Raw genomic sequence first — 27052 nt, forward strand, 5'->3', positions numbered from 1 at the left:
AAACCGTTGAGGATTGTTTGTTGGCCGCCTCCGCCCGTTGCTCTGTGGGTGGCGAGACGGAGGAGTACGCAAACTTGATGCCAAGCTCTTCTAACCAGTTCATTATCAGGTCGCTCCAAAACTCTCGGCCGTGGTCAAATACCATAACTTGGGGTAATCCGAAGCGAGTTATAACATTTTCCCAGATTACCTTCCTGACGGCTGTTGTGGTCTTCGCTGGTACTGCTACAGCTTCAACCCATTTAGTGAAGTAATCAACGGCGACGATTAAGAACTTCCTTCCTCCGGAGGCCGTTGGGAACGGCCCTAGCATGTCCATCCCCCACTGTGCGAAAGGAAGGGGACTAAGCACCGGTTGTAGGTCCCTGGAGGGAGCGTGTATCACCGGGGCATGCATCGACGATTCGTGCACTTCTTGGTCTTTGTTCGGAATCTTGAAGCATGGTGGGCCGAAGTAGCCGGCTCGGAGAGCTTTGTGGGCTAGTGTTCTTGCCCCATGTGATGTCCACAGATGCCTTCGTGAATCTCTGTCGATCGATTCTGCGTCGTTTGGACCGACACACTTCAAGAGTGGTCTTATTACGGATCTTCTGTACGGTTCCCCTTCGAATACCAAGTACACTGGCGGCGATCCTTTTATTTTGGCCGAGGATTGCGGCCCTCCGCAATTCACCTGTAAGTTTGTATTTCATTATCGGAGTCATCCACGTTGTCTTGGTCTCTATGTTACCCACCATGCCGACGGTCTCAGTGATGCTTTTTGCATTCTCGATATCTACCAAAGACGGTTGGTGACATTCTTGATGGTTGAGTGGCGGTTTGAGAGAGCGTCGGCCGGTTGTTCTCGGATCCGGGAACGCAATGGATTTGGAAAGATTTCAACTTTGCTATGTCGGCTTTTACCCTCTCTAGGTACCTTACCATTCCGTCGTCCCGAGCCTCAAACTCCCCTCTGATTTGGTTAGTAACCAACTGTGAGTCTGTCTTCAACACAATGTGTTCTCGCTCCGTGACCCCTAGCTAGCTCGACTCCGGTTATCACCGCCTCGTATTCGGATTCATTGTTCGAGGCCGAGAAGGTTAATTTCAAGGCGTACTCAAACTCGTCCCCGTTTGGGCTGATGATAAGGATGCCGGCTCGAGTCGTTCGTCGTGGAGGAGCCGTCGGTGTAGACCTCCCATATGCCAGGGTTTGGCTCTTCCGATATGTGCATTCGGCCGGGGAAATCTGCAAGTGCTTGCCCCTTTATCGAAGGCCTTGGTCATCTTGAATGCCGAAACCAGAGAGTTCCACTTGCCCATTTGATGAGCTGCACGGATTGTTCGAATTTTTCCAACGCTTTCTCCAACGGCCGATCGGTTAGGACCGTCACGGGGTGTGCGTCGAAGTAGGGTTTTAACTTCCTTGTGGCAATGACGACGGCGAAGGCTGCTTTTTCAATTAGTGGGTAATTTCTCTTGGCGGGCAATGATGTATGGCCGACAAAGTAGATTGGGTGTTCTTTGTTTGTCTTCTTCCCGATGATCACGGCGGCGATCGTGGCCGAGGTAATCGCTATGTATAGGTATAGCGTCTCCCCAGAGATCGGCCTGGACAGAGTTGGGAGAGTACGAAGATGAGCTTTCGATTGCTTGAAAGCCGTGCTCTGTTCCTCCCCCAGTGAAGTCTTTATTTCCTTTCAACACTTTGAAGAATGGGGTGCTCTTGTCGGCTGACCGAGAGATGAAACGGGCGAGCGCCGCCATTCTCCCGGTCAGCATCATAACCTCTTTTCGATTCCTTGGTTCCGGCAGGTCTAGGATTGCTCGGACTTTGTCCGGATTGGCATCTATGCCTCTGGCGCTGACAAGTACACCTAGAAATTTACCTGCCCGGACACCGAAGTTGCATTTCATTGGCTTAGTGAAGAAAATGTCTCGTGTAAATCGGCCAGATGCTCGCTGTCGGACTTGCTTTTTACAATAGCATCGTCGACGTAAGCCTCAATGTTTCGTCCTTTTTGGTTTTGGAACACTTTGTCCACCAGCCTCGTGTACGTTGCTCCGGCGTTCTTCAAACCAAACGGCATCATTTTGTACATGTATGTGCCGTTGGCGGTGATAAATGCGCATTTAGGCATGTCTTCCTCAGCCATAAACACTTGGTGATACCCGAGAAGGCGTCCGGCGGGCTCAAAGATGGTGTAGCCCGCCGTGGCGTCGATTAAACTATCTATTCGAGGCAAGGGATAACAATCTTTGGGGCATGCTTTATTAAGGTTGGTAAAGTCTACACACATTCTCCATGCCCCCGATGACTTCTTCACCATTACATTGGCTAACCACTCAGGATAAGTACAAGGCATGATGAAACCCGCCGCTAGTAATTTATCTACTTCGGCTTTGATGGCCTCGTCCTTCTCGGCCGAGGAGTTCCTCATTCTCTGCTTGACTGGGCGAGCGGTGGAGAGTAAGTTCAGCTTGTGAACAATCACCTCCCGACTCACGCCTGGCATCTCGGCCGCTGAGTATGCGAAGACATCTTTATTCTTCCTCAGCAGATCCAGGAGGTCGGCTCTGAATTTTGGTTCCAGGTTGACACCGACGGTTACGGTGCGGCCCGGATCAATCTCTACCTCCTCGGTCTCTGCTCCTTCGACCATGCCGATGGTCCGGTCGTTTCCGGATGCGGGGGGTGTCTTTGTATCCAGGAAGGATTTTAGCTCGAAGCGACAGCTCTCACCCTCACTAGATACCTTATCGTCTCGTAGTCCTGGGCTTCGTACTCTCCTCTGATCTGGTTGGTCACTGAGAGTGAATCTGTCTTCACCATGATACGCTCTGCCCCGGCGGTTTTAGCTAGCTCAACTCCGGTTATCACCGCCTCGTACTTGGATTCATTGTTTGAGGCCAATGAGGTAAGCTTCAAGGCGTGCTCGAACACGTCTCCGTTTGGGCTGATAATAACGATGTCGGCCTTCGAGCTATTCGTCGTGGAGGGGCCGTTAGCGTAAACCTCCCATAAACCGGGGTCCTCCTCGTTCTTCGAGACGAGCTTATGCGCCTCCCCCCGGTCCGAGACATATATCAATGTCGGGGCCGGATGGATATCACGGCGTCGATTTCGCTCAAAGTGACCCGGCCTATGAGAACGTTGTAGGCGGACGAGCCGTCGATGACTACGGTCGGACATAACATTCTTGGCCGCACCTCCCTCGCCGAACCTCACCGGCAATCGGACCGACCACGGGGGTACAGACCGGCCCCAGAAAAGGCGTACAACGGGTTGGTGCAAGGGCTCAAATCTTCAACCCTCAGACCGAGGCTGAGAAAGCATTCTCTGTACATAACGTTCGTGTAGGCGCTGTGTCAATCGGCACCTCTTCACCAAGTGGTTGGCTATGTCCGGCGGATTTGTAAATGGGTCGCTATGAAGAGCGATGACTCCCTCGTAGTCCTCATGTCCGATGGTCATATCGGGGATGTTGGGAGCGGGGGTGGTTGTGTTGGGCACAAAGTTGATGGCCCGATATGGTTCATTCAGGTGCCGTTTGTGCCCATGAGCGGACCCATCGTTCCTGTTGCCCCCGATGACAACATGGATTACCCCTATCCGTTCAAAGACGGACTTGCTACTTGATCCGCCGACATCGGTTTTGGCCTCGGCAACATATTTGCCGAGGCTCCCCTTCCGGATCGGTTCTTCAATGGCATCCTTCGGTGTCGGCAATCGTTGGTTAAGTGTCCGGTGTGGCCGTGGTACTCACAAAGATCGCTCGTGTCACCGTCACTCCTCGGCCTAGGGGGTCTTTCCCACTTCTGGCCCTCGTTCTTGCTCAAAGCGAAGACCTCGGCGGCCGATACGACTAGGGGGGTGAGAGCATCGTACCGTTTTTTGTAGTACGTTCCGAGCTCCCCGCATCCGCCGAGCTCATTTCTGGCAGACTTGTCCGACCGTGACCTATTATTCTCACGGCGTCTTTCATCGGACCGTGACCCGTTGTTGTCACGGCGTCTTTCATCCGGGTTGTCCTCCCGGCGGCTCTTCTTTTCTGAGTGCTCGGCCTCGCTGGGGCCTACCCAGGTTTTGTGATAGTCCTCTACCTTGATGGCTTGGTCGGCCAACTTCCTGGCGGCGTCCAAGCCCGGGCCTCTCGCACTTGATGAGCTCATTTTTAAATCTCCCCTTGGGAGGCCCTTCATCGGCGCGAAGGCCGCCAGTTCGGGATTGATTTCTCGAATCTGCTGGACCTTTCCGTCGAACCTCTTCACATAGCTTCGTAGAGACTCGTCCCCCTCCTGTTTGATAGTTAGGAGGTCCGATGTCTCCACGGCCCTTCTCTTGTTGCAAGAGTACTGGGCTAGAAAGGCGTCCCTTAGGTCGGCGTAATAGTATACCGAGCCGTCGGGAAGCCCCTTGTACCAACTTTGAGCCATTCCATGCAGGGTTGTTGGGAAAACTCGGCACCAGACCTCATCGGGCTGCTCCCATACCGACATGTAAGACTCGAAAGCCTCAGCGTGGTCGGATGGATCACTATCTCCTTTGTATGATAGAGGTGGCAACTTGAGCTTGGTTGGCACTGGACTTCTAGGGACGAGGCGCCGAGGGGTGTCGACCACGTGTCGAACGACACGCGGCGATCGGCTCCTCGCATTCCTAATCCGGCTCCTCCCTTCGTAGTGGGAAGGACTTCTTCTTCGACTCGGACTTCTCCTCCAACTCTGCTGAGTCGGACTCCTCTGGCTCCTTTAGGGTAAGCCTCGTTCGTGCTGCGGGGACACTATCCTCCCACGAGTGCGGGAAGGACTTAGGTCTACCGCGCCCACTTTGGGCTTCCCCGGCGACTTAACTGGGTCAGCTTCTCCTAGTGCTCCGTTCAAATTTCTCGGAGTCACGTTTTGGGCCCTGGTCTCCTGGACGGTTTCCGCCGCTCTTGTCGGCGTGACAGTGTGAGCGGGCGTATTGCGATTAGGTCTAGGAGCATTTTCGGTTTGCTACGTCAACCACATGTCCCATGATGGTGACTGGTTGGGCAGCGCGTGTCGGGTATTGTTGGCATCCCGAACTCTGGTTGGATTACTCCGCCGGTGGAGGGCTGTACGACTCCAGAATTGTTGAACGTATCATCTTGGTAGAATGCGGTTTCGTCGGTCGCGACTGCGTCTTGTTGTTTCGACATCTTCTTAGCTTTTTGGGTGGGTTTTTGTTGTTTCTTTTTTTTTGTTTGGGAATGAATGTGACTAGCTTCTAGTGTCTTTCCCCACAGACGGCGCCAATTGTTCCGGGTGTAATTCCAGAGCAAGTATCGTTACCACCCGTGGCTTGTAGAATAATGTCTTGAGTTGAACCCTTCTTGCTTCTATCGTTCCTCTCGGCCTCTCCTGCAACAATGAACGAACTGAGGGCTTGGCTTTGAGCCAAGCGTACTCACTCCGACGCTCAAGTCAGTAAACTTAAAGGATTAAGTTGTATTACTTGGCTAGGTATGTATTATAGAGAGATAAGGAAGATATTACCAGATGAATAGTGTATTTAGGTTAAGTTGTGGATCCTTTCCTCAATGAAGGTTGAGGAGTATTTATAGGCTTTCACCTTTTGTCACGTAGTGGCCAAGTGGCCAAGTGGCTAGCAGGTGAAAAGACTGATCTACCCCTCGACCGAGGGACCTATGGCAGGCCGGCGGGCCATGTTGACTCACCGCCGAGGGGTCTTGGATATGAGTACGCGGGTATGTGTCCCGGCTGGCAGGTTGTCACGCCGAGACCCAGGCTAACAGGCCGATGGGCTGCATCGGCTAGGCTGTCTAAGTCGTTGACTTGCTGTGGATATCTTTGACCTTGTTCAATATGTTGACTTGGTCAGCGGTGCAGAATATGCCCCATCAATAATAATAAGTAAAAGTGTAAAAAATACAAAAGTAAAAGTGTTTTACGGAAAGTAATACAAAAGTAAAAGTGTGAAATCAGGGGAACTGGATATAAGTAGTCTGTATGATGTTAAGGTTTATTGGACGATCTTGGCTTTTGCCAAACAATGGATATCAGATCAGGCCCAATTTCATAGGATTCATCTTAACAACATTACTTTCCTCTCTTTTCTTTCGATTTATGCGATCTATTCCCCACCAAATTATTTTATTTTATCTTTTTTAAGAATGGTGTGTATTGGATGATTTTAATATTGTTTTTTTTTTTTTGCATTGATTTAACGAAAATTTCCCATGGTACCCTCGAACTTTGGCAGATTACACATGGTACCCCTCATTTTAAGTTTCTACACATGGTACCCCTGTATTTACCTTTTTCTTTCCCAGAATACCCTTAACAGACTTTCCGTCATAACACCGTTAGTTTACATCTTTAAACACGTCATTACCTCTTGCTTTTACCCATAACACATATTTTAATCCCTAATCTTCATCTTCTTCCTTTACATCTTCAAACCTAATCTCACTTATCCCCTCTTCCACCACCACCACTATTACCACACCACCACGGGCGACCCACAGCCACCACAACCAACGACACCATACAATCCCACCACCACCACCACCACCACCACCACCACCACCACCACCACTGATGACGCCCTCTCACCGGCGACGTATCTCTCTCTTCTTCCTCATCGGCGACACGTTTTAGACCCACTGCACCACCTTTAGACGACCAGATCTGGTGTCTTGAAGGGAGGGGAAAGAGTTTTCATGTTTCAAGGACGGATTTTGTGGTGTTTTGTGTGGTGATTATGGAGGTAAGTAGTAATTTTAAAGGGTAGAAGAAAAGGAATTTTATGTGGTTTGTTGGTAAAAACGTCCAATTGAGGTTTTCTGAATAGGCTCTCCTTCCCATTTAATTTCCTCAGATGAATGATTAACCTTTCTTGGCTTGCTGGCTTGGCTATTTTTCTCAGTCTTGTCAACAGAGGCATTTTCTTTTTCTATTTCTTATTGCTCCTCTTCAAGATCTTCTTCCACGTCTTTCCTCTTTCACTTCAACCATGGCTATGTCCTTCAATTCCTCAGCAGAATAATTTGAATAAAACTCTCCCCATATTCTGTTAATTAATCTAGTGGTTTTAATGGTGGCTGATTTATTTGTTTAACGAATTGGTGGGAGGGAAAGAAGAAAGAGGCGGCAGTGATAGGTTGTGGACTGGTTTGGCAACGTCGGCATGGTGGCGTCGACGTGGTGGTCAAGGAGGGCGGGGTAGGTGGCGGCAGTTAAGAAGAAGATGATGATAATGTGTGGTTTGGGAATTTAGATATTAAAGTTAGTTTAGTGTATAATATGAAGGATTAGTGTATTAAATAACAAAAAAAAAGGTTATTAGTCAGATAAGTAACGGAGTGATGACGGAAGTTTGGCAAAGGGTATTTTGGGAAGGAAAAATGTAAACACATGGGTACCATATGTAGAAACTTAAAATGAGGGGTACCATGTGTAATCTGTCAAAGTTCGAGGGTACCATGGGAAAAAACCGTTGATTTAAATGAAAAGCGTATTGTTTTTTTTTTGTCAATATTAGAAAACAGGTATGAAATTATAATTGATATAAGTTGTACTCCCTCCATTCAACAATTATCACCTCATTTCTCCATTATATGTGAGAGGTATTATATTGGAATGGGGTGATAATTGTTGAATGGAGGGAGTATGAACTTGTCTAAGTTGAGCTTATAGGAATTGAACAGAACTTATAGGAGTAGAAATTGAACTTAACTTATAAGAGGTGAACTAAACTGAACTTATAGGAACGAAACTGAACTTAACTTATATGAAATGAACTGAACTTAACGGGAGGTGACTTTAAGTCCAAAAGAATAGGACCTTATTCCTCCGATTTCGCTCATTTATTACCTTTTTTTTATTATTAGGTAAGAAACACAAGATTTATCTTATTGGGTAGGACCAACCTATCTCATTCTTTCGAATGAGTGACGTAAGTTGAAGCCACCGACTTTCAAACAACCTCGAAAGAGTTGGACATGAATGTCCAATAGAAGCCATAAAACCAGCAACTTTGTTGGCTTCACGAAATCAATGTTTAATTATAATTTCATCGAAGAAATGAAGGTTTAATTTTACATCCTTGATAATACTAGAAATTTCCCAATGAATTTGCCAAGTATTACGAATTGAGTTAATAACACATAGATTATCACCTTGCACAATTAACTTTGAGATTCATAGGTATTTAGCTGCTAAAATACCTTCTTTTAAAGCGAGAGCTTCCGCAACAAGAATACTATTAGATCAACACTTTTTGCTCCCAACAAAACAACTTCACCATTATGATCTCTTATAGAGTACTCTAAAACAGCTTTATTACCATCTATTTTCGATCCGTCAAAATTTAGCTTTAGAAAACCGTTTTTAGATTTCTCTCACCAGATTGTTTTCTTATAATAGTGTTTCTAGATGAGTCATCTTTCTCGAGATTGCTGAGATCTTTATGTCTAGTTTCATTCTATATCTTAATGTTATTACCACATAAGAGAATAAGTTTCCTGATATCTAAATGAACATTATTAAAGATAATATCATTTTTATAGAAACATGTATTCCACTTAATAAAAATAATCTTAATAAGCAATTTTTGGAATTATGTCTTCGAGATAGTTTTTTTTCATTATAAAACTTTGACTAGTAATATTATCATGTATTGCCAAAAATTTATTAAAACTAACTAGTAATGTTCGTTTCTTGGATAATTAAAACAATCAACGGACATTTGAAAAAGAAATGATCTTTGTCTTCAAATGGACTATCGCATAAAACACAATGAGCTAGGGGACATTAATATGATTTTTAAGAAGGCTACCTTTCGTAGGAAGGCAATCAACGCAAGTTTTGCAAAGAAAAACTTTAACTTAAGAGGAATATTCAGTTTTCAAATCCAAAAAAATTTACATTTTCAAGACTTTGATCAAACAAACCTTCTGCTAACCAAGTTGCTATTTTGGTAGAGAAATTTCCATCCACAAACAGCTCCCAAATGAGGGTATTCAGAAAATCATTTTGCGAGAGTGAAATATCAGTTATCTGATTAACAATATCGTTATTCACATCCCATTGTTTATCAGGTGTTATGAAATCTTTAACCAAAAGATTAAGATCACGTGCACTATCAGCATCAATAATGTTGGTAAGAGGATATGAAAAAGCCTTATTATCAGATCAAAATTTAATATTGCTACCATTACTTACTTGCCATCTCAACCCTTTTCTAAACAGAGTACGAAGACTCATAAATTTACTCCATTAACAAGAAGAGACTGTATTAGACAAGTACTTTTTTATTTTTTTATTATATAATTCAGTCTTAGTCATAGTCCTAACCATCATTCCGATGCCATGTCAATATTTTCCGCTGAGTAAATGGTCTGAATTTCTAAAAGTGGGCTTAATTACACATCTTGTATAACGTGTGGGGCGAATTTGCACCCGTCGAAAATTATGAGACTAATTTACACATAATGTCAAACGTTTGAGACTTATTTGCCACTACCAATATTTTTAACTTTGATTGTTATAAATTTATAATCCTGCCATATGGCACTTTAGTGAGAGGAATTCGTGACATGTGGCAGCTCAAGATACTCCGTATATATTTCTTTCTTTGATTGACCCTTCTTTCACAACCACACTTGTATAGTGCTCACTCTTGTACTTCGCATCATCCTTCATCGTTGTCTATTATTAGTTGAAGCAACTATATGTGCGCTACTATCGTTTCAAGTACCCTCTCATTGTTTTTTTGTTTGTCAGCTCTACTTTCAAGACGGTGTCGACACTCTAACTGTCTATCTGCCTTGTGAGGTTGATTCTTTTCCTTAATTTCGAAATTGGATCTTCAAATTGAATTGCTTCTACTTAATTCACATTAATTAATATACATCTTTCAATTTCATCATTAAGTAATTGAGTGTAAAATTCTCATTCAATTAGGGTTTGTGTGATTTGTCGGATTCGAATTTGTTCGATATAATTGATATTTTGGTGGCAAATGAATTGAGAAATCACAAATTGAAAGGTGTAAATTAATCTAAAATTCAGCTTATTCTCTTCATCTCTTATCTTCTTGATTGTATTTGCTATAGTGGTATTGCGGTCATTTGTTTATTTATTCCATTTTAGGGTGTTTCATTCAATTGTTTACGTTTCTATTTTGGAAATCTTTGTATGAACAATTTGATCCTACACTCAATTAGTGGAGTAATTTGTTTATTTATTCCATTTTAGGGTGTTTCATTCAATTGTTTACCTTTTTATTTTGAGAATTTTTGTATGAACAATTTGATGTTTCACCCTCAATTTGTTCCACTTGTCATCAAATAATTGGTCCGTTCTATCCTCTTTCCTTGGTCGTCTTTGTGCCAAAATAAAAGGTAAACAAATGATGGGATGGAGGGAGTAGTTTTTACTGGAATCGAAAGCTTATCTGATTGTAGAAAATGGGTATGGCAAAGAGTAATATTGACTGATAAGTATAGTTTTTGTCTGCTTAATTCTGTTTTGTATCCGTAGATTCGGCTGGGTTGAGGCACGTATATTATGACGTGAAGCAAGAGATACACGAGCAATTCCGTTTTGTTTCAAAGAAAATGGGAATGATTAGTAGAGCGACGAGGATTTCAGGCTTTTCAATCAGATTACTTTCACAGTCTTTGCAACCTGTTGCATACAAGCATCGCTGTTTTTCGTCTCATCTCTTTTGTCGCCAGGCATTTTCCTCTTATGTGCATTTTGTTCATTACAAAACTTGTTTCCATCCCTCATCATTGTATCATTTGATTGATTTATCTGAACGGAAATGATTTTATTCCCTACCTCGTTGGCATAATCAATCAATCGTCATATTTTATTTGAATTTGGTATTGTTCTTTTTATTTGTCATATTTTCGCAATCTACTCGTTGCAACGAATGTGCTCACCTACTAGCCCCCAGCGTTGTACTCCCTTTATTTCAACCAATAAGCCCCATTTCCTTATTTTTCCATCTATCTAAATAATTGACACCCTCTGATGTCAAAATTGATTTCGTTTTTAAAACCTATAAATTTACCTGACTTTTGTATGTTTCACTCCCCTTTTGTTTTTCACTTTTCCTTTTTGTATGTGCGATCACCCATGGACGGTTCTAAAGGATGATTCATGTCAGCCGACCCCAAATCATTCTGGGATTAAGGCTCTGATGTTGTTGTTGTTATTATCTAAATAATAGTTATTATCTAAATAATAATTGACACCCTCTGATGTCAAAATTGTTTTGTGTAGATGAGTACCGAAGCAGACAATGTCATTGCAAGGCTTAAAAGCTCGGGTTTGTTACAACATCAAGCTTTAATTGGAGGAAAATGGACGGATGCGTATGATGGGAAGGTTATCGAGGTATACTTCTCTCATTCTTGTTCTGTTTATTGCTCAATGTGGAGATTGGAGTGGTTGCAATTTATGATCTTTAATATTTCAATTTAAGAAAATTGTCTGTCTGAAACTCTCGGCTGATATTATCTGGACAAGCTCTAGAAGAATCTGTTGGTGAGGGTAAACAAAGTCATTATTAGTTTGATATCACTTGTTTAAATTGGATTCATTTTCTACTCAATGCTGCTTGTCTGTTAGCTTTGTTTTGAAAATTTTAAATAGCAGAAGTTTGATTGACATAATCAGATGAAATCAAATAATTTTAACGCACATGATGAAATCAAAATGGGATTGTTTTAGGCAGGCACAAACTTGGGACTAGAAATGGATAAAACACCTTATTCTATATGGTGTTTTTTTGTTCGTGTTATTAAAAAATACTGTACAACTTTCTTCTATCATTTTCATAGGGAGAGTTAGTCTTTTGGGGGAAGATATCCGTGTTTTAGTTCTTAAATCTTGGGCTTTTTTATGGGTTTTAAATACTTGGAAAAAAATATGTTGCGGAAAAGAAAAAAATCCTGTTAGCTAAGTGGCTGTGTCTGGCAGTGTCTTGGTGAGTAAGTGTATTCATAAGCTCAATTTTTAGAATGCAACAATATGAGGAGTTTAAATGCTTGAAGTGTGACAGCCACGATTGTTGACTGCTGCTAGACGGTTTAAATCTATTTTCTAGTGGCTGATACTTGAATTTCTGTATACACCACAGTTTACCTGCCTGTATTAAGAAACTGCTTGATGTGCTCAGGTAACTAATCCTGCCTCAGGGGACGTCATAGCAAATGTTGCATGTGTGGGTACAAAAGAGACCAATGATGCGATATCTGCAGCTTCTGACGCTTTCACTTGTACGTTACTCGATTTTGATGCTTGTTTGATTAGTTGCAAGTGTTGATTATTGAAAATCACAAGAAAACATATGCTTGATCATTTTAGTTTTGTGATTAAGCTCCGAATTTGTAATATACTATGATGGTGGTATTCTGTGTAATACGTGAGTTGATTTGGTGAATTATCACTTGGAAAAAATTTTAGTCGTTCATTTTGTTGCAAATTGTGTGCTTAGTTTATCCTAATAATAAATGAAGATCCAAGAATTTCTTTAAGCTTTTTGCAACAACTTTTGTTTTTCCACCTATTCATACCTAGAGGTTGCATCTCGTATTCAAGGCGCCATCTTTTTTTTGTCTCGTATTTTAGGCTGGTCAGCATCCATTTTAAAGGAATAGCGGTGCTATTACTAAGAGAGATTGTCATTGGACTGTAGGGAATTATTCACACCTAAGATAAGCGCATGTCTTTTTGAAGTAAGATGGTTGTCGTGTGAGCTTAACAATGAGACGTGAGACCATTACAATTTGAGACCTTAGAAAAGTGGTAACCTCGAGCCATTGTCATAATACACTCTACGAAATCACATCCTACATTCTAATACAATATGATTCTACTTCGTGTTACCCTTCATACACCTTTCTAAAAATTAGCATTTCTGTCATCTCTTTTTTTCCTCCTTTTCCATATTCCACCCTACCCCATAAACCACTGCTTCACCACCTACCCTATCACTGCTTCACCACCCCCTTACTACCACCACTAACTCACCTACCAACAGCAGTTGGGACTATGGGAGAACCAAACTAGAATGCTAGCATATTGTCAGAAATGCTAATTTCTAGAAAGCTTAGTCCACAAGTGAGTACAATCTCTATAGTCGATAGTGGTTTTTATACATTGTCAGAATTGACTCTCAAGCTTTTTCACTTCTTATATTTATGATGTACGAGTCATTCAATGCAACCCGAGAAGCAATGCCGTTTCTCTTTGTTTCAACAATGAGTAAGGCTAGGCTGCATACATTCGAACCATTACCCGACCATAGTCGGGAGCAGTTGATGCATGAGGGTAATGTTGTTTATATTGGTATTTAGACATGCTCGATTTATACAATGACCCTAACCATCAATTTCCTTCCTTTTTCTCTCTAGCGTGGAGCAGAACAACAGCAACAGAAAGGAGCAAATGCCTACGGAAATGGTATCACTATATTATGTCATAATTTTTAACAGATTTCTAGTTAATTGCTTCTATTGCTTGCATGCCAACATTGCTAACAGTAACATTAAGCAGATGAGAGTTTGAATGTATATATTTCTTTCCACCGATTTAGCTTCACTCAGCTTGAGCTTATATAAAGTAAACAAGGGCTTTTAGTGGCGCTGCTTGTTGCTTCACTCAAATATTTAAGACAAAAAAATATAATTCCTCCATTCATTTGGATTCACTACATGCTCAAATGCACGAGTTTGATGAAAGGGTCATGTGAGAAGGGCATATTTGTCAAGTGGATGGAGAGTGTAAGCAAGCAAGCGAATGAATAGTTGAACCCACATACTTTCGATGGTGTATCATGGTCTTTTAACTGTCAAATTTACCCAAAAGAGAAACGTAGCGAATTGATTAGATGACTGAAAATGGAAAATGTAGTGAATCCAAATGAATGGAAAGAGTATATCAGGGTGAAATATCAAGGTCATAGTGCTGATCACACACTAGAACCTACAGTATGACGAATAAGCCTAAAAATCCCTGATTGAGTGGGACTTTTTGCAGGCCTTATCACCTGTTCCTCTCTTCGTACTATTTAGTGTCGTGGTTTAAAGCTAGCAAATTAACCATTTATAAAACCTTACGATATTCACGACCTAGGTAGAAAGTGGTAAGGGTTGAACCCAGGGGAAAGGATGGTTTTGCTAAGAATTGATGCTAAGTAAAAAAACTAAGGGCAATTATGGAAAAAAGGAGGGTTTTAGTTGGTATCAAGTCTAAAATAAGGTTGAACAATAACATAACAAGATTAATTAAAACCAACACGAGTAATATGATTTTTTTTTTGAAAGGCAAGTTATTTGACATATTTAGTATTTTTATTTAATTTTTAAAAAATTTTATTTGTTTTTCTCTCCTTTATCAGTTATCACCTTTTTTACAACTTTTTTCTTATATATTTTACTTGGTTCACTTTTAAGGTATTCCGGACCCTTAAATTTTATTTCGGTTTTCAAAATCGTTTTAATCTTTATTCTCGATTTAAATTTTAAGTTTTATAAAAGAAATCCGGACTTCGATTTTAAAACCTATAAGTTTACCTTAACTTTTGTATTATGTTTCACTCTCCCTTTTGTTTTTCATTTTTCCTTTTTTTTTTTTTTTTTTTTTTTTTTTTTTTTTTTTTTTTTTTTCCCGCATTTTGAGGTGTGCGTTCACCATGAACGGTTTTAAAGGATGATTCATGTCAGCCGACCCCTTAAGGCTCCGATGATGTTGTTGTTGTGAAAGGCCAGTTATATGAATTTTTATAAATTATTGGAACTAGTCTTGTGTAATCCCATTGCTACATGGATGATATCATTGTAAACTTGCAAGACATTTGTTAGTGACCAAGTACAATTAGAAACTTGTATCTTTCAATCATTAATTGTAACTTAGGGCACATCTCAATCATTATCTTCACCCTTCTATTGTCAACGACCCCTATCCCTAATGACTAGTTTAAGAATGTTCAGCGAACAATATCTCCTGGATAAAGCATCAATAATAGTTAATTCAGCTTGTCAGACTTATGCTGAGTCATGAAATTAAAAGGTGACGAGTTTTTTCCTACATAGCATGCCTTGAACTTTCATTGTGTTGGTCGATGGTCATTTAGGAACATAAGAGCTCTATAATCTGAATGCAGTTTGAAGCCTTTTGACAGAAAAAGATATTTTGTGCTTTGGTAATTGCACTAAGCACCTTTTCGTAGGTAAAAAATTGCGTGTTGCCATCATTGAGTATCTCACTGAGAAAGACTTTGGTGTACTCTCTTGAAATAAAACAATTTTAATGCCCACTTCTGTATCATCCCATATTACCTCAAAAATTTTCTCAATATCTGAAACTGAGGGTAGTGGACCTAATGAGTTTGGTACTTTGGTTGTAACAACTTCAGGCTGATACCTGCACCTTGAATCCACTAAAATTTCTGACCACTTAAGAATTATGAAGTGTTCTCACAAACTGCTCTTCCAAATAGAAGCTTCTTCTTTTGGTGCTCTGCAGACTGTCATAGCTCATTATATTCTTTTTCCTTTGGTGGTCTGCAGACTTATTATTTATATGTTTTCTGACAGCTTCATATATGTCGTTTTGTGAAAATTTACTTCTTTTTCTACATACTTGTGGATGCTTTATTATTTTTTTTTCATCTCAATGGTGCATCTTAGGTATGATCTGCTGATTGCTCACAAGGAAGAGCTTGGACAGCTTATTACTCTAGAGCAAGGAAAACCTCTAAAAGAAGCAATAGGGGAGGTAATTGTTTTGGACTTAATTTTCATTAGGGGAAATTCAATAATAGCCTGTGTAAAATCAACTACATGGTAAGGTTGTGTTCATCTGAGTATCCTTACCTTGTCAAAGAGAGGAGCCTTTGAGACATAGGGTGATATTGTTGGTGGACATTTCCATAAACAGAAAAAATGCTGGTCATTGTACTTCTACAGAGTTAATGAGCATACAAAAGTTATCATGTTCAAGTAAGGTCGTGTCTTACACACTTTTACATATGGCACTAACTTAATTTGACAATTGAAAATGCTGATTGAGAAGCCTTTTTCAGTTGACACCACAGAGAATTAAGTTGCAGCCACAAGAAACAACGACTTGCGTAATCTTTTAGCGATTCTGAATTGTACACATTCTCTCACATAAGTCTCTCTAAAACACTCTAAAACAATCTTTCTGCCCGAGTTCTTTCTTTCCATCCAAGAATTCTTGCAGTTAGCTACCATTTCGTGATATTCTTAAGATTAATTCCTGATTGTGAGTCACCTCCTAATCGGTTAGAGGAAGCACGGACAGAAGAGAAACTCTAAAAGCGCACGCATGTTGTATCTAGCCAAAAGTACGGAGTACGTTTACTCCATCAGTTATTCCATCAGTTACTTAGTCATAGTCCATCAGTTACTCCATCAGGTACTTTGTCATAGAGTTCCGTTTGAATATGGTGATGTATTTCATTGAAATCTCCAATCATGACAATATTTAGCAACATGTGAAAGGAATCACATGATTACTCTGTGAGTTGGTTAATGACTAAGTATCATAGCTGATGGTATTGAGATGCCAAACCATGCACATGGGTGCATGTTAGAGTCACACCGAAAAACTTCGATAAGGTTTCGCTTAATATCAATAAGGTTTCTGTTTAACTATTCCTTACATGTCAGGCATATTTTGACCATAAATATGATGTTTGTATTTGTCATGAAGCATGATAAAATTGTTGTTAAACAAGATGACAATTCAATTGAAAAAGTGATTGAGATTCATAAGGATGATAGTTATCCCACCTAATTTTCAATTGAAGATGATAGAAGCAAAGATACTTCGTGTAATTGGACAAAATACAAGTAGGACAGTGGGATATTGTTGGAATGTGTATTGTCAGATTGTTACAATCCACGTCTGTTTCAGCCAATCTGGGGATTTCAAAACTATAAGTCCAGTCCAGGGGACAAAGAAATAGGAAATGCTATTTGCTTCGTAAGAAGACTTCTATGAAATTAAAAAGTTTTAACGGGAATTGTCTCCCATGCGAAAGCCAAGCCTAGTCATCTTTATTAATTAAAAAGCTCATCCAGATATAATTTTTATAATATTTTATGAGCCGTTGATGTTTCGAGTGTTTCAATTGTTTAAGACTCGGGTAATGTTAAATGGGCTAATGGTCATGTATATTGTATATGACGATTGACGAGTTAGGCATTCTTTTTATTAGTCTTACTAATTACAAGTTGCAAGGCCTTGTAAGGAATTCGCTCAACTGAAAGCGTCTTAGGATTCCGCTCCTCCATATACAGAATTATAGAAATCAAAGGCGTGTAATTTTTAGTTAACCAGAAGTCCAGACCATAACGAGGATCAAATTCCCCAAGTAAAGAGAGAAATATTTCAGCCTTTATGTGTTAAACATATGGTTCACAGTACTTAGCACCTCTTATTTTCATCCTTGATTAATTTTGTTACAAAGTTTTGTTACAACATTGTTTCGGAACCCTACTAGAACTCTTCATTTTACACTCCTCTTTCATCAATATTTGCACTTGTACCCTCTCTAGTTTTTTTCCTTCCAAAAAATATAGATATGCATCAATTAAGTGATATTGAAATGTGCTCGATCAGCCACTGTAGACTTGTAGAAGATGAATCTTTGGTGATCTTTGGAAAATTTTTCGACTTTGGAGGAATGTGGTCATGATGATTGCTACTTTTGTTTCTTGTTATAAAGTGTTACTTGAGCCTCAGTAGGCATTTAATTAATAACTTCTATTTTCAGCCCTGCAAACCTCTGGTCCAGTTTTTTTTTTTTTTTTTTTTTTTTTTTTTTTTTTTTTTAAAAAAAATTTTTTAATGAGAATTACAGCAGACACTGAAGATGTTTGTTACAGGTTGCATATGGGGCTGGCTTTATTGAATTCTTTGCAGAGGAAGCAAAACGTATTTATGGGGACATCATTCCAGCTCCTCTATCTGATCGCCGACTGTTTGTTCTGAAACAGGTGTCTAAACGTACTTTTTATGGTTCATTATGTGTACTCTCTGGATCGGAAATAATAATTCCACCGACTTGCCATGTCCTTGGATGTCTTTCCTTTTGTCCATGTTTTGTATGGACAAAGGATTGCTCCTAACTTAGTATAGCGCACGCGCGCGCGCGCACACGCACACACATTTCCATTTCTTAGATGTCTCTCCTTGTGTATTCTCCAGATAGGAAATGATAATTCCACTGACTTTGCTATTTCTTGGATGTTTTACATTTGTTCAAGTTTTGTATGGAATTGTTCCTAACTTGGTATAGCAATGAAATAGGTGTTTCAGTTCTTGATCTACAACTCAGAAAACGTGTATATAGAACCATAATAATGTGAAATAGGTGTTTTCAGCTCTTGACCTACAACTCAGAAAAAAGTCATATGAATCATGTAAAGTTAGGATGAAGAATTAGAATGGGCAAAAATGTAAAGTTACAGAAGAATTATGTAAAGCTCAACATCTTTTCTCGTCTAAAATTTCAAATGTGTGTTTTCAGTTTTGGACCTACAATTCAGAAAAAAGTCATATGATGGAAGTTAGGATGAAGAGTTACAGGGGGCTAGAATTTAAAGCTACAGAACAATTTTGTAAAGTTCAACGTCTTTTTTCGTCTAAAGTTTCAGATGTGTTCCTCGTGCAAGGTTGAGCAGCATTGAATTCAGTGTCGTTATGCCGTGTTAGAATGACTTATTTCTTGTGTACAAACTTGTACTTATGAATATGGTGAAATTCTGTCTACACTCTACAGCCAGTTGGTGTTGTTGGGGTAATTACACCTTGGAATTTTCCATTGGCAATGATAACCCGAAAGGTACAAATCCTCCCCTTTTCTTTGCTGTGACATCTAAGCAATTTTGTTTGGACATACTTCATATTTGACATGATACATCTCCCCTTAAAATTTTTTCTTCTGGTTCTTACTTTGTGTTAGGTTGGTCCTGCTCTTGCTAGTGGTTGTACTGTGGTGATAAAGCCATCTGAGCTTACCCCATTGACAGCTTTGGCAGCAGCCGAGCTCTCTATTCAGGCTGGGATACCTCCGGTAATGATTTTAATTTGCGAAGTTCTATTTGACGAGCTATCACTTGGAGTCGGTTAGAAGTATATGAGACAGGCGCGTGCTCAAGTGTTGGAGTCAACTATTTTATCAAGCATCCTCATATAAATTGCTTAACTGAAGTGTCCCATTGTCATACTACTCATACTTGTGTCAAACTGTGGAGCACATGTACCCGAGTAGTGAGTAACATAGATGACAGTTCCCGAACTATAAACAAATGGAGATCGGCTTCTGTTCGATATATAAATTCTGTTGGTGGTTTTGACTTAAAATTGGTGATATAGATCTTTGCTTAAGCTCACAGGTTGCTGTCAACTATTGTGGTTTGTGAAGTTATCACTGAAATGTGAAACTACAATAAACGATGTATAACTAGATGTCAAACAAGTTCTAGTAACTAGTTTGTTCACCTTATTATGGGTTAAATCCATCGTTTGTGGAAATGAGCCTGTGAAGAAGCACTAATCTAAAAGGCCTCCTAGTTTCAATTTTATCTATCAACTGTTTTAGCATGGGTCGATTTGATGAACTTGAAAACTATCTATTTGCCTGCGTAGGCTTTACTGTGACTGGATTTTAGTTAACTTCTAATAAGGCAAGTGTTTAATTTGTTTACTATTTAGGGTACAGTGAATATTGTTATGGGAAATGCTTCAGAAATTGGTGACACATTATCAGCAAGCACACAGGTTTGCTACTGAACATGGCACTTTTATATAAGCTTAATGAAGTATCAGACTGGGTAGAAACATGGATGACAATATGCTGTTGATTTCGTAGGTGAGAAAGATTACCTTCACGGGTTCAACTGCTGTCGGGAAAAAGTTAATGGCTAGCGCTGCCTCTACTGTGAAGAGGGTACAGCCGTACAGCTCATATAAACTTTCTTAATCATGTAAACTTGTCTCCTCATGTATCTCATTGTTGTATTTAGATTTCCTTGGAGCTTGGTGGAAATGCACCCTGTGTAGTGTTTGATGATGCAGACTTGGATGTAGCAGTGAAAGGAGCTGTAAGAATTAAGACAGCGTTTTTTATGTGCTTATTCTTTTATTTAATTCAAGATATCTATAGCTTCCTGAAACTATGTTTCTGGATAATTTTGCATTGTATGGATCTTTGGTGGTTAATTGGTGATGCTATCCTAAACCTCGAAAAGAGATATGTACCTAACTCAGTTTAACATATTAGCAACCTAAGAGATAGATTAACAGCTAAGTTGAACAGTTTAGAAGGAACCCATCCTGGATACAACGTTGGGCATATACATAGGTATACATAGAGGCTATGCACTACCGGGGTGAATGTGGTACTGGTGAGAATTTAGTAAACTAATTCGTGTTTTGTTGAAGATGGGCCTTGTAAGATTTTGTTATCGTTTCCTGTGGAATAATAAAACCAGAAAGAACAGAAGTACCTACCGTTCATTCAAAGATTTGGTTTCACGAATGAAGTCATCAACTGGTGGGATATATGCTGTTTTCTCCCATTTTTAATATCAAAACTGCAAGAAAATAGCGTGATTTTAATCTTTTGCTCAGCTGGAATTTTGTCAAAGATTTTCCCACTCGATTTTTAAGATTTCCGTAAAAGGGTCTCTCTTTTCGAATCTCCAGTATTATCTTTTTCTTACTTTCTGAAAATCCAGCTTCTCTTGGTCCTTGTGAAAGCTCGTTCTTTCCTGGATCATGCATCTTTTCAGATTCCTTAAAATATGAAGAGATACTGCATTGTTGTCATTTAGGTTTGCGTTTATGATATAGTTCAGACATCTCTTGTTTGAGCTTATTTTACTAAAAAAAAAGACAGAATAATTTATCTGATGTAGCTGTGAGAGTTAAAATACCACCTTTTTGTGGGAAACCTTCACGGTTTCCTAGAAAGCATTCGGGTTTTTCTACATAGTACACCTATGTTTTTTCAAAGTCTACCTTATACAATATACACTCTGCGTTAAAGGTTAAAGTGACCCTAAGTTCGTTTTCCGCCGATTAGGTCCGTTAAATTTAACCCTTGTGAACACCGTTAAGACCACCTATCTCCTTCATCTACCCATCACCTGCAGCCAAAACACCATTATTAAAACCACCTCTAAGAAGCGCCCACCCCACCGTTCAATCACCGCAACCTACTCCAAACCACCCGATATGACCACCTCAAACTCAATTTAGTCTATTGATTATGGTGGTGTCTGGATGGGAAAAGCTTGAAGGTTGTGTAAATATTACTGGTGATTTGAATGAATGAAATAGGTGGTATTTAATGGAGTTGATGGTATGTGGTGATTAGGATGTTGTGATGGATAAAGCTTTAAGGTGGGTTTAACGGTTGAAAGAGATGACGTGTAATGGCATTGATGGTGGGAGATTAGATTTAACCTCTGATGCTCGGACTTGTCATTCTGCCTTGATGTACCCGTGTTGACACAACCCAACCAGGGATTGGTGAAAACGGACTCGACACTTGCTCAGATGAAGCGTGGTTGAATGGTAGCAGCCAAGGCGCTCCTGGTGGTGGTACTCTAATATTAACGGCAGCTAGTGGCGGTACTATATTGTTAGCGGTGGACAGGGGTGGTACTATTGAGTTGCTTCTTAACAATCAAAAGTATCTTACTGGAAAAATGGTGTGTAATGCCAGATTTAGACGGTGAGGAAGGAAGACGACAGCGATACCTAGGTAGATTAAAATGAGGGCAATAGAAGGGGATTATAACAGGGGGTTGCTAGGGTTTTATAATTAAGGGTATACTAGTCTTTTTGCTTTTAGAAAGAGAACAAAACTATACCACGTATCTCAGATAGTAGCATGTCTGTCAAATTTCTGTCAACCACTTGAGTCTTGCCCGACTTTAAACATGAGCCACTAAGGACATTAAACATGTACTCCTATGCAAGTTCCTATGCGTTTTAGTTACACTCTTAAGCTTATATGATTCACTTTGATAATAATATCTAATTAGTTATAGTTCAATACTTAATATCCTGTAGAAGATCCCAAAAACAATTTAATTGTAGGTTAGTTTATATGTTTCCTAAAAAATCTTTGGTTCTGTCGAAATCATGTAAGAAAAAACAGGCATTTGTTGGAAGCTTCTTTTTGTCTATGACTCTATGCTGTATGTTACTCGCTGTATTGATCAAAGTTTGGTCTATGCAATGGATATTCTAGGGTTTCCTAATTTTTTGTCACTAACTCACAATTACACAGTGGCTTCTATTAATTGCTGAAAAAAAAAAGATTTACAGACAAAAACATACTTTTGCAGCTTGGATCAAAGTTCCGTAACAGTGGGCAAACATGTGTATGTTCAAATCGGATTCTTGTTCAAGAAGGTACACGTTGATTCTAAACAGACTATTGGAACACGTGCGAGAAAATTTCTAGTCTTTGTCTTGTGATTGATAACAACCATTATAACTTGCAGGTATTTATGAAAAATTTGCAAATGCATTTTCAAATGCTGTCCAGGAATTAGAAGTTGGAAATGGCTTTGCTGATGGTGTTGTCCAGGTGATAATAGTCATTTGATTTTGTAGTTAAACTAATTAACTATACGGTGTTTTATTCTTGTAATTTGCAGGAAGTGTCTCTGTTCTATCTATAACTGTAAGTTGCTCTAGATGCAAAACGTATCGCTAGGTTTAGGCCTTTAGCTCCTGTAGGACATTGAGCAGAGGGGTTGATGATTACCCTGAGGCTCATGTTAAAATGACTGCGAGTGTGTCAAAGGTTACCCTTTAAGCCTATTTTCTACGTTGGAATGTGGATAAGCCATGGGTGATGGGCCTGTTAAAACATCTCTCCTACTTATAATTGTTGCCTTATAAAAGGAGTTTGGTAACTAACGGTACTTTTTAGATTATAACTTCATATTACCATTTATGATAGCTGTTAGATGTACATTATCTCGCATAGCATTTAAATGGTGCCTTTGTGTTGGCACAAAATTGCAACATCTACAGTTACTTTTTAGCTATTGCAATGATTTCCACGTAAGCATTATGTAAAAAATGTCTTGATGCAGGGCCCACTTATTAATGAAGCTGCAGTTCAGAAGGCAAGTTTGGATTCAAACTTCTTTTGATTTTATTGATCCTACTGAACCGGTTGAGAAGGTACTCATTATTTAACTTATGTAATGCTGTGGAACAGGTCGAAAAATTTGTTGAAGATGCCATTTCAAAGGTAACTCATTCTTCATTTTGTTGAATGATAATCATGGTTTGTGCTTGCGTTTCTTCCCCGTAGATTGTGATGTCTGAACATAAAAAAAGAGACCATCTCTGATAGCATTTGATGCACAATTGCACATGCATTTTCTCCTTCCAGGCTTCCATTGACCCTTCATAGCTAATATTTGCTCACTCCTTGAACTTTTCTTGATACTCTCTCTTTCATTCTTTAGGGAGCAATGGTGCTGCTTGGCGGTAGTAGACATCGTCTTGGGATGACATTTTTTGAGCCCACAGTCATGACTGGTGTCAACAGTGAGATGCTATTGTCAAGGTATCTTAATAATATGTCTATTTGTCTGGTCTTTATATAGGGTAATTTCCCAGTTTGGTGCAGTGGTTACTCCATATCATCGTCAAATTAACTCTTCCAAGTGTCTCAACATTTTTAAAAAGGTGCCGACTTTACCCATGGATATAGAGAATTAGATGCGTATTTGTAATGTGACCATTTTGATGAAAGAGTAGATGCCTATCTCCAGTTTATAAGTCCTATATTGGCGTAGTAGGGAGTTCTCACTTTATAAGGCCTTGTGGTTCTGCTGTTTCTAATGTTTTAGGAAAGCTGGAGTTCCTTTGGGATTGTGAAGTGGGCACTCTCTCATTTGGGGTATGGCCAAGCCCATTTTGAATTCTAACAAGTAAAAATAATAACTTATTGACCATAAGATGATGGCTTGAGTTAAAAATTGAAAATTAACTATGACCTCTGAAAAAAGGAATTTTCATTGTACAGAGATTGAAGAGAAGGAACATTGTATTTGTAGAATATCATACCTAAATCATTGTAGAAAATGAAACGACATTAATGTCAAGACTTCTGAATCAACTTCCAGAAAAGTCCAGCACTCCAGCATGCATAACGTATAGTCTAGAATGAAAATAAATAGCAGATGCATAAAACTAAAAATTAGAGGGGCCGGCATCTGTGTATGTACCCCAATATCTAGATCAAAAAGTTTGTCAATGAAAAATAGTCCAATTTGTTTGAAGTGATTCTACTCCTTCATTTTGATTTCTCAGGGAGCTTAAGAACTAGGATTATATAATGTATGTACTTGAATAAAGTTGACTCTTGCAACCCCGCCATTTATTAACTCAATCTGATTCTTTATAAATCAACCTATAGTCCAACCCGCTCAATTGCTCAAATACCTATCTAAGCTAGTTAGTGATAAGAAAAGCACATTCCTGTAAACTTAATGGTTTGAATTAAACATAAGTAGTAGTTATCTAAACATTGTCATCCATAGTCCAACCCCACTAAAACATGAAATCATCTGTCTTCAAAGATCCATGACCCGAGCGAAATACCGCATTTAGAAGCCCATTTAGGGGTCTTTTTTCCGGATTTAATGGTTTGAAAAATTGCAGATTCAACTCTGTGCTTCCATATGCTTTCAAACATGATTTTAAGATAGTCAACCATTTGGTTAACTTATTCTTTTTTGCAAAATGCAATCAACACCATAGTCGCAGGCTGTCACTTGTTAATTCTAAGACTGCTTTGATTCTAATATGCAGGGATGAAATATTTGGTCCAGTCGCTCCTCTTCTGCCTTTCAAAACAGAGGAAGAAGCTATTCACATGGCCAATGACACCAATGCAGGTGAGCTTTTCATTTTGTGAGAAGTTTACATTGTCGGCACTTAGGTGGATGTGTTGGTTCTGTATGAAATTAATAAACAATGTTCTTGGCTGCATTCCTAAATATATTTCGCATCAAATTGCAGGACTTAATATTAGTTCCTAACTATATTTCGCATCAAATGCAGGATTAGCTGCATATATATTCACAACAAATATTCAGCGTTCTTGGCGCGTCACTGAGGCTCTTGAATATGGTATCGTCGGGGTCAACGAAGGATTAGTGTCCACAGAGGTTTGTATACAATTCTTGACCTTAGCACACAGCGCGAGTATTTTCTTAATATACAATTCTATGCCAAACAGGTGGCACCATTTGGAGGAGTCAAAGAATCTGGTATTGGACGAGAGGGTTCAAAGTATGGTATGGATGAATACCTCGAAGTAAGTAATATGCTCCTCTCCATGTTTAGGGCATTTATAAAAACAATGTCATAAAGTAATACTGTACTTGAAGCCTTTAAGGAACTTCTATGTGGAGCAACTTCGTTGTTTCTAGAACCAAGAATCTTGTAGCTTTTATTGGTGATTACTCAAAATTTTACATACAAAATCAATAGGATTATTTTGCCAAGTAAATGAAAAAATATTAACATGTTAAAGATTCTACCCCTTCGAACACTATTGCATGAGAACTTTAGCCGCCTATGTAAATTGAAATGCATATATGAGAATGTCAGCCTTCTACATATCTCTAGACAGGAACATATTGTGTGTTGATTACATGACGTTGGAGCTAGATCCACTTCAATAATTCAGTGTCCTGTAATTTATTTTGGATTGAGTGCTCACTTTCAAAATCCAATTTTGAGATCAACTTCCAGTAGAGGGGGATGGATGGATGGAGTTTGTTGTTGGTGGTGGCTTAGAAAGAAGAAAACTCCTTGGGTTTGGATTTGGTTTATGCCTATCATTACTTTATTACCCAAGTAATATGAGTGGTTTTAGACCTTTATAATTTGCCCATTTTTCTCAAACAGAAGTTCCAAAAAAAATTACCCTTTATCTTTTCTGGTTTATCTGGTTTTTCTTGCTGCATGTTTTCCATTTTCTTGCCGGATGAAGCTCTCCATTAGAATGCGTTGAGATGTTTATGAAACTGGATTTCGAATTGAATTAAAACATTTTAGTTTCTACCATTGGAATGATGGAAATGAAATCAATTATGTGTTGTCAAACACTACCCTAAAGAAGAAGGATAAATAGCTAGGGTTTGATGCTATGATGTAGTTCCAAGATTTTTCTTAGCCTTGACGCTGCTGGAAGTCTTCTTGTCATGTCTGAAATTGCAGCCCTAATGTGTTTGCTCGAAAAATATTTAATCTTCTTGCTGCAATGTTACTGAAATTCTTATTATCATGTCTCCTGGTGCAGATGAAATATGTATGCTTCGGAAATATGAACAGCTAGATAATTTCAATGGTAGGCTCTCAAAACAAACTTCTTCCACAATGTTGGCTTCACTTATATCTGCTCCAAGAGTTGTGGCTGGCGTTTATTTACCGTGAATTTCAGTTTGTTTCATTGCCTAGAGATGTCTTAGATTTAAATGTGCCATGGAAGGATCCAGTTCGTAGCACATTAGATTCAGCTGAATCACAGAACTCTTGCTCTGAATTTTTCTCGTTTCTTTATCTTCCGTTTGTATTCTGTTTTCGTAGAATTGTGGAAAACCTTTTGGCTTAATAGAGATAGACTTCGGTCATTCAATCAAGTTTCGCATCAGGTTCAGTCAGATCGGTGTCAGTTCGATTACCTGCCTTAATTGTTTTTCTGCTTTTTGGAATCGTGTGTGAATTAGGTCGGGTCAATATCAAATCACTTGAGTTTCACATCGCTATATATTTTATTGGCTTAACATTCACAATTAATTGGCTTACCATTCATTTTTTTATAACGAATATAGTAATTTAAAGTATCATTACTAAATAAAGAATTAATGTGAAGAAGTTAAGAAATTGAGTGTGTGTATTTAAAATAAGTCTTAATTTGGGTTCAATTATAATTGGTTCAGGTACTTTTAAGGGTTATATGTAGAATTCGGTTTACACAAATTCGTTTGAT

The 27052-nt window shown here is 39.4% G+C and overlaps 1 protein-coding gene across 6 annotated transcripts; it reads left to right on the plus strand.

Moving 5' to 3' along the window:
• The first annotated feature begins 9618 nt into the window (after positions 1–9618).
• Positions 9619–26702, plus strand: LOC141599113 (succinate-semialdehyde dehydrogenase, mitochondrial). 6 transcript variants are annotated; one of them, XM_074419022.1, is made up of 22 exons: positions 9620–9801; positions 10510–10706; positions 11260–11373; positions 12158–12257; positions 13395–13443; positions 15672–15759; positions 16294–16422; positions 17898–18008; positions 18794–18856; positions 18977–19087; positions 19729–19794; positions 19886–19963; positions 20040–20117; positions 22374–22440; positions 22533–22618; positions 23133–23165; positions 23261–23293; positions 23514–23614; positions 24865–24950; positions 25117–25223; positions 25295–25372; positions 26363–26702. In XM_074419022.1, exons 2-22 carry the CDS (start codon positions 10587–10589, stop codon positions 26396–26398), a joined length of 1734 nt encoding a protein of 577 aa, XP_074275123.1. In that variant the 5' UTR covers positions 9620–9801; positions 10510–10586; the 3' UTR covers positions 26399–26702. The 6 variants fall into 6 exon arrangements, with proteins under 6 accessions (XP_074275125.1, XP_074275123.1, XP_074275122.1 ...); XM_074419021.1 differs by having other exon boundaries at positions 9627–9720; XM_074419024.1 differs by lacking the exon at positions 16294–16422 and having other exon boundaries at positions 9619–9801.
• The last annotated feature ends 350 nt before the right edge of the window (positions 26703–27052 follow it).

Source organism: Silene latifolia, chromosome 9, assembly GCF_048544455.1.
Source record: "Silene latifolia isolate original U9 population chromosome 9, ASM4854445v1, whole genome shotgun sequence".
NCBI classification, from domain to species: domain Eukaryota; kingdom Viridiplantae; phylum Streptophyta; class Magnoliopsida; order Caryophyllales; family Caryophyllaceae; genus Silene; species Silene latifolia.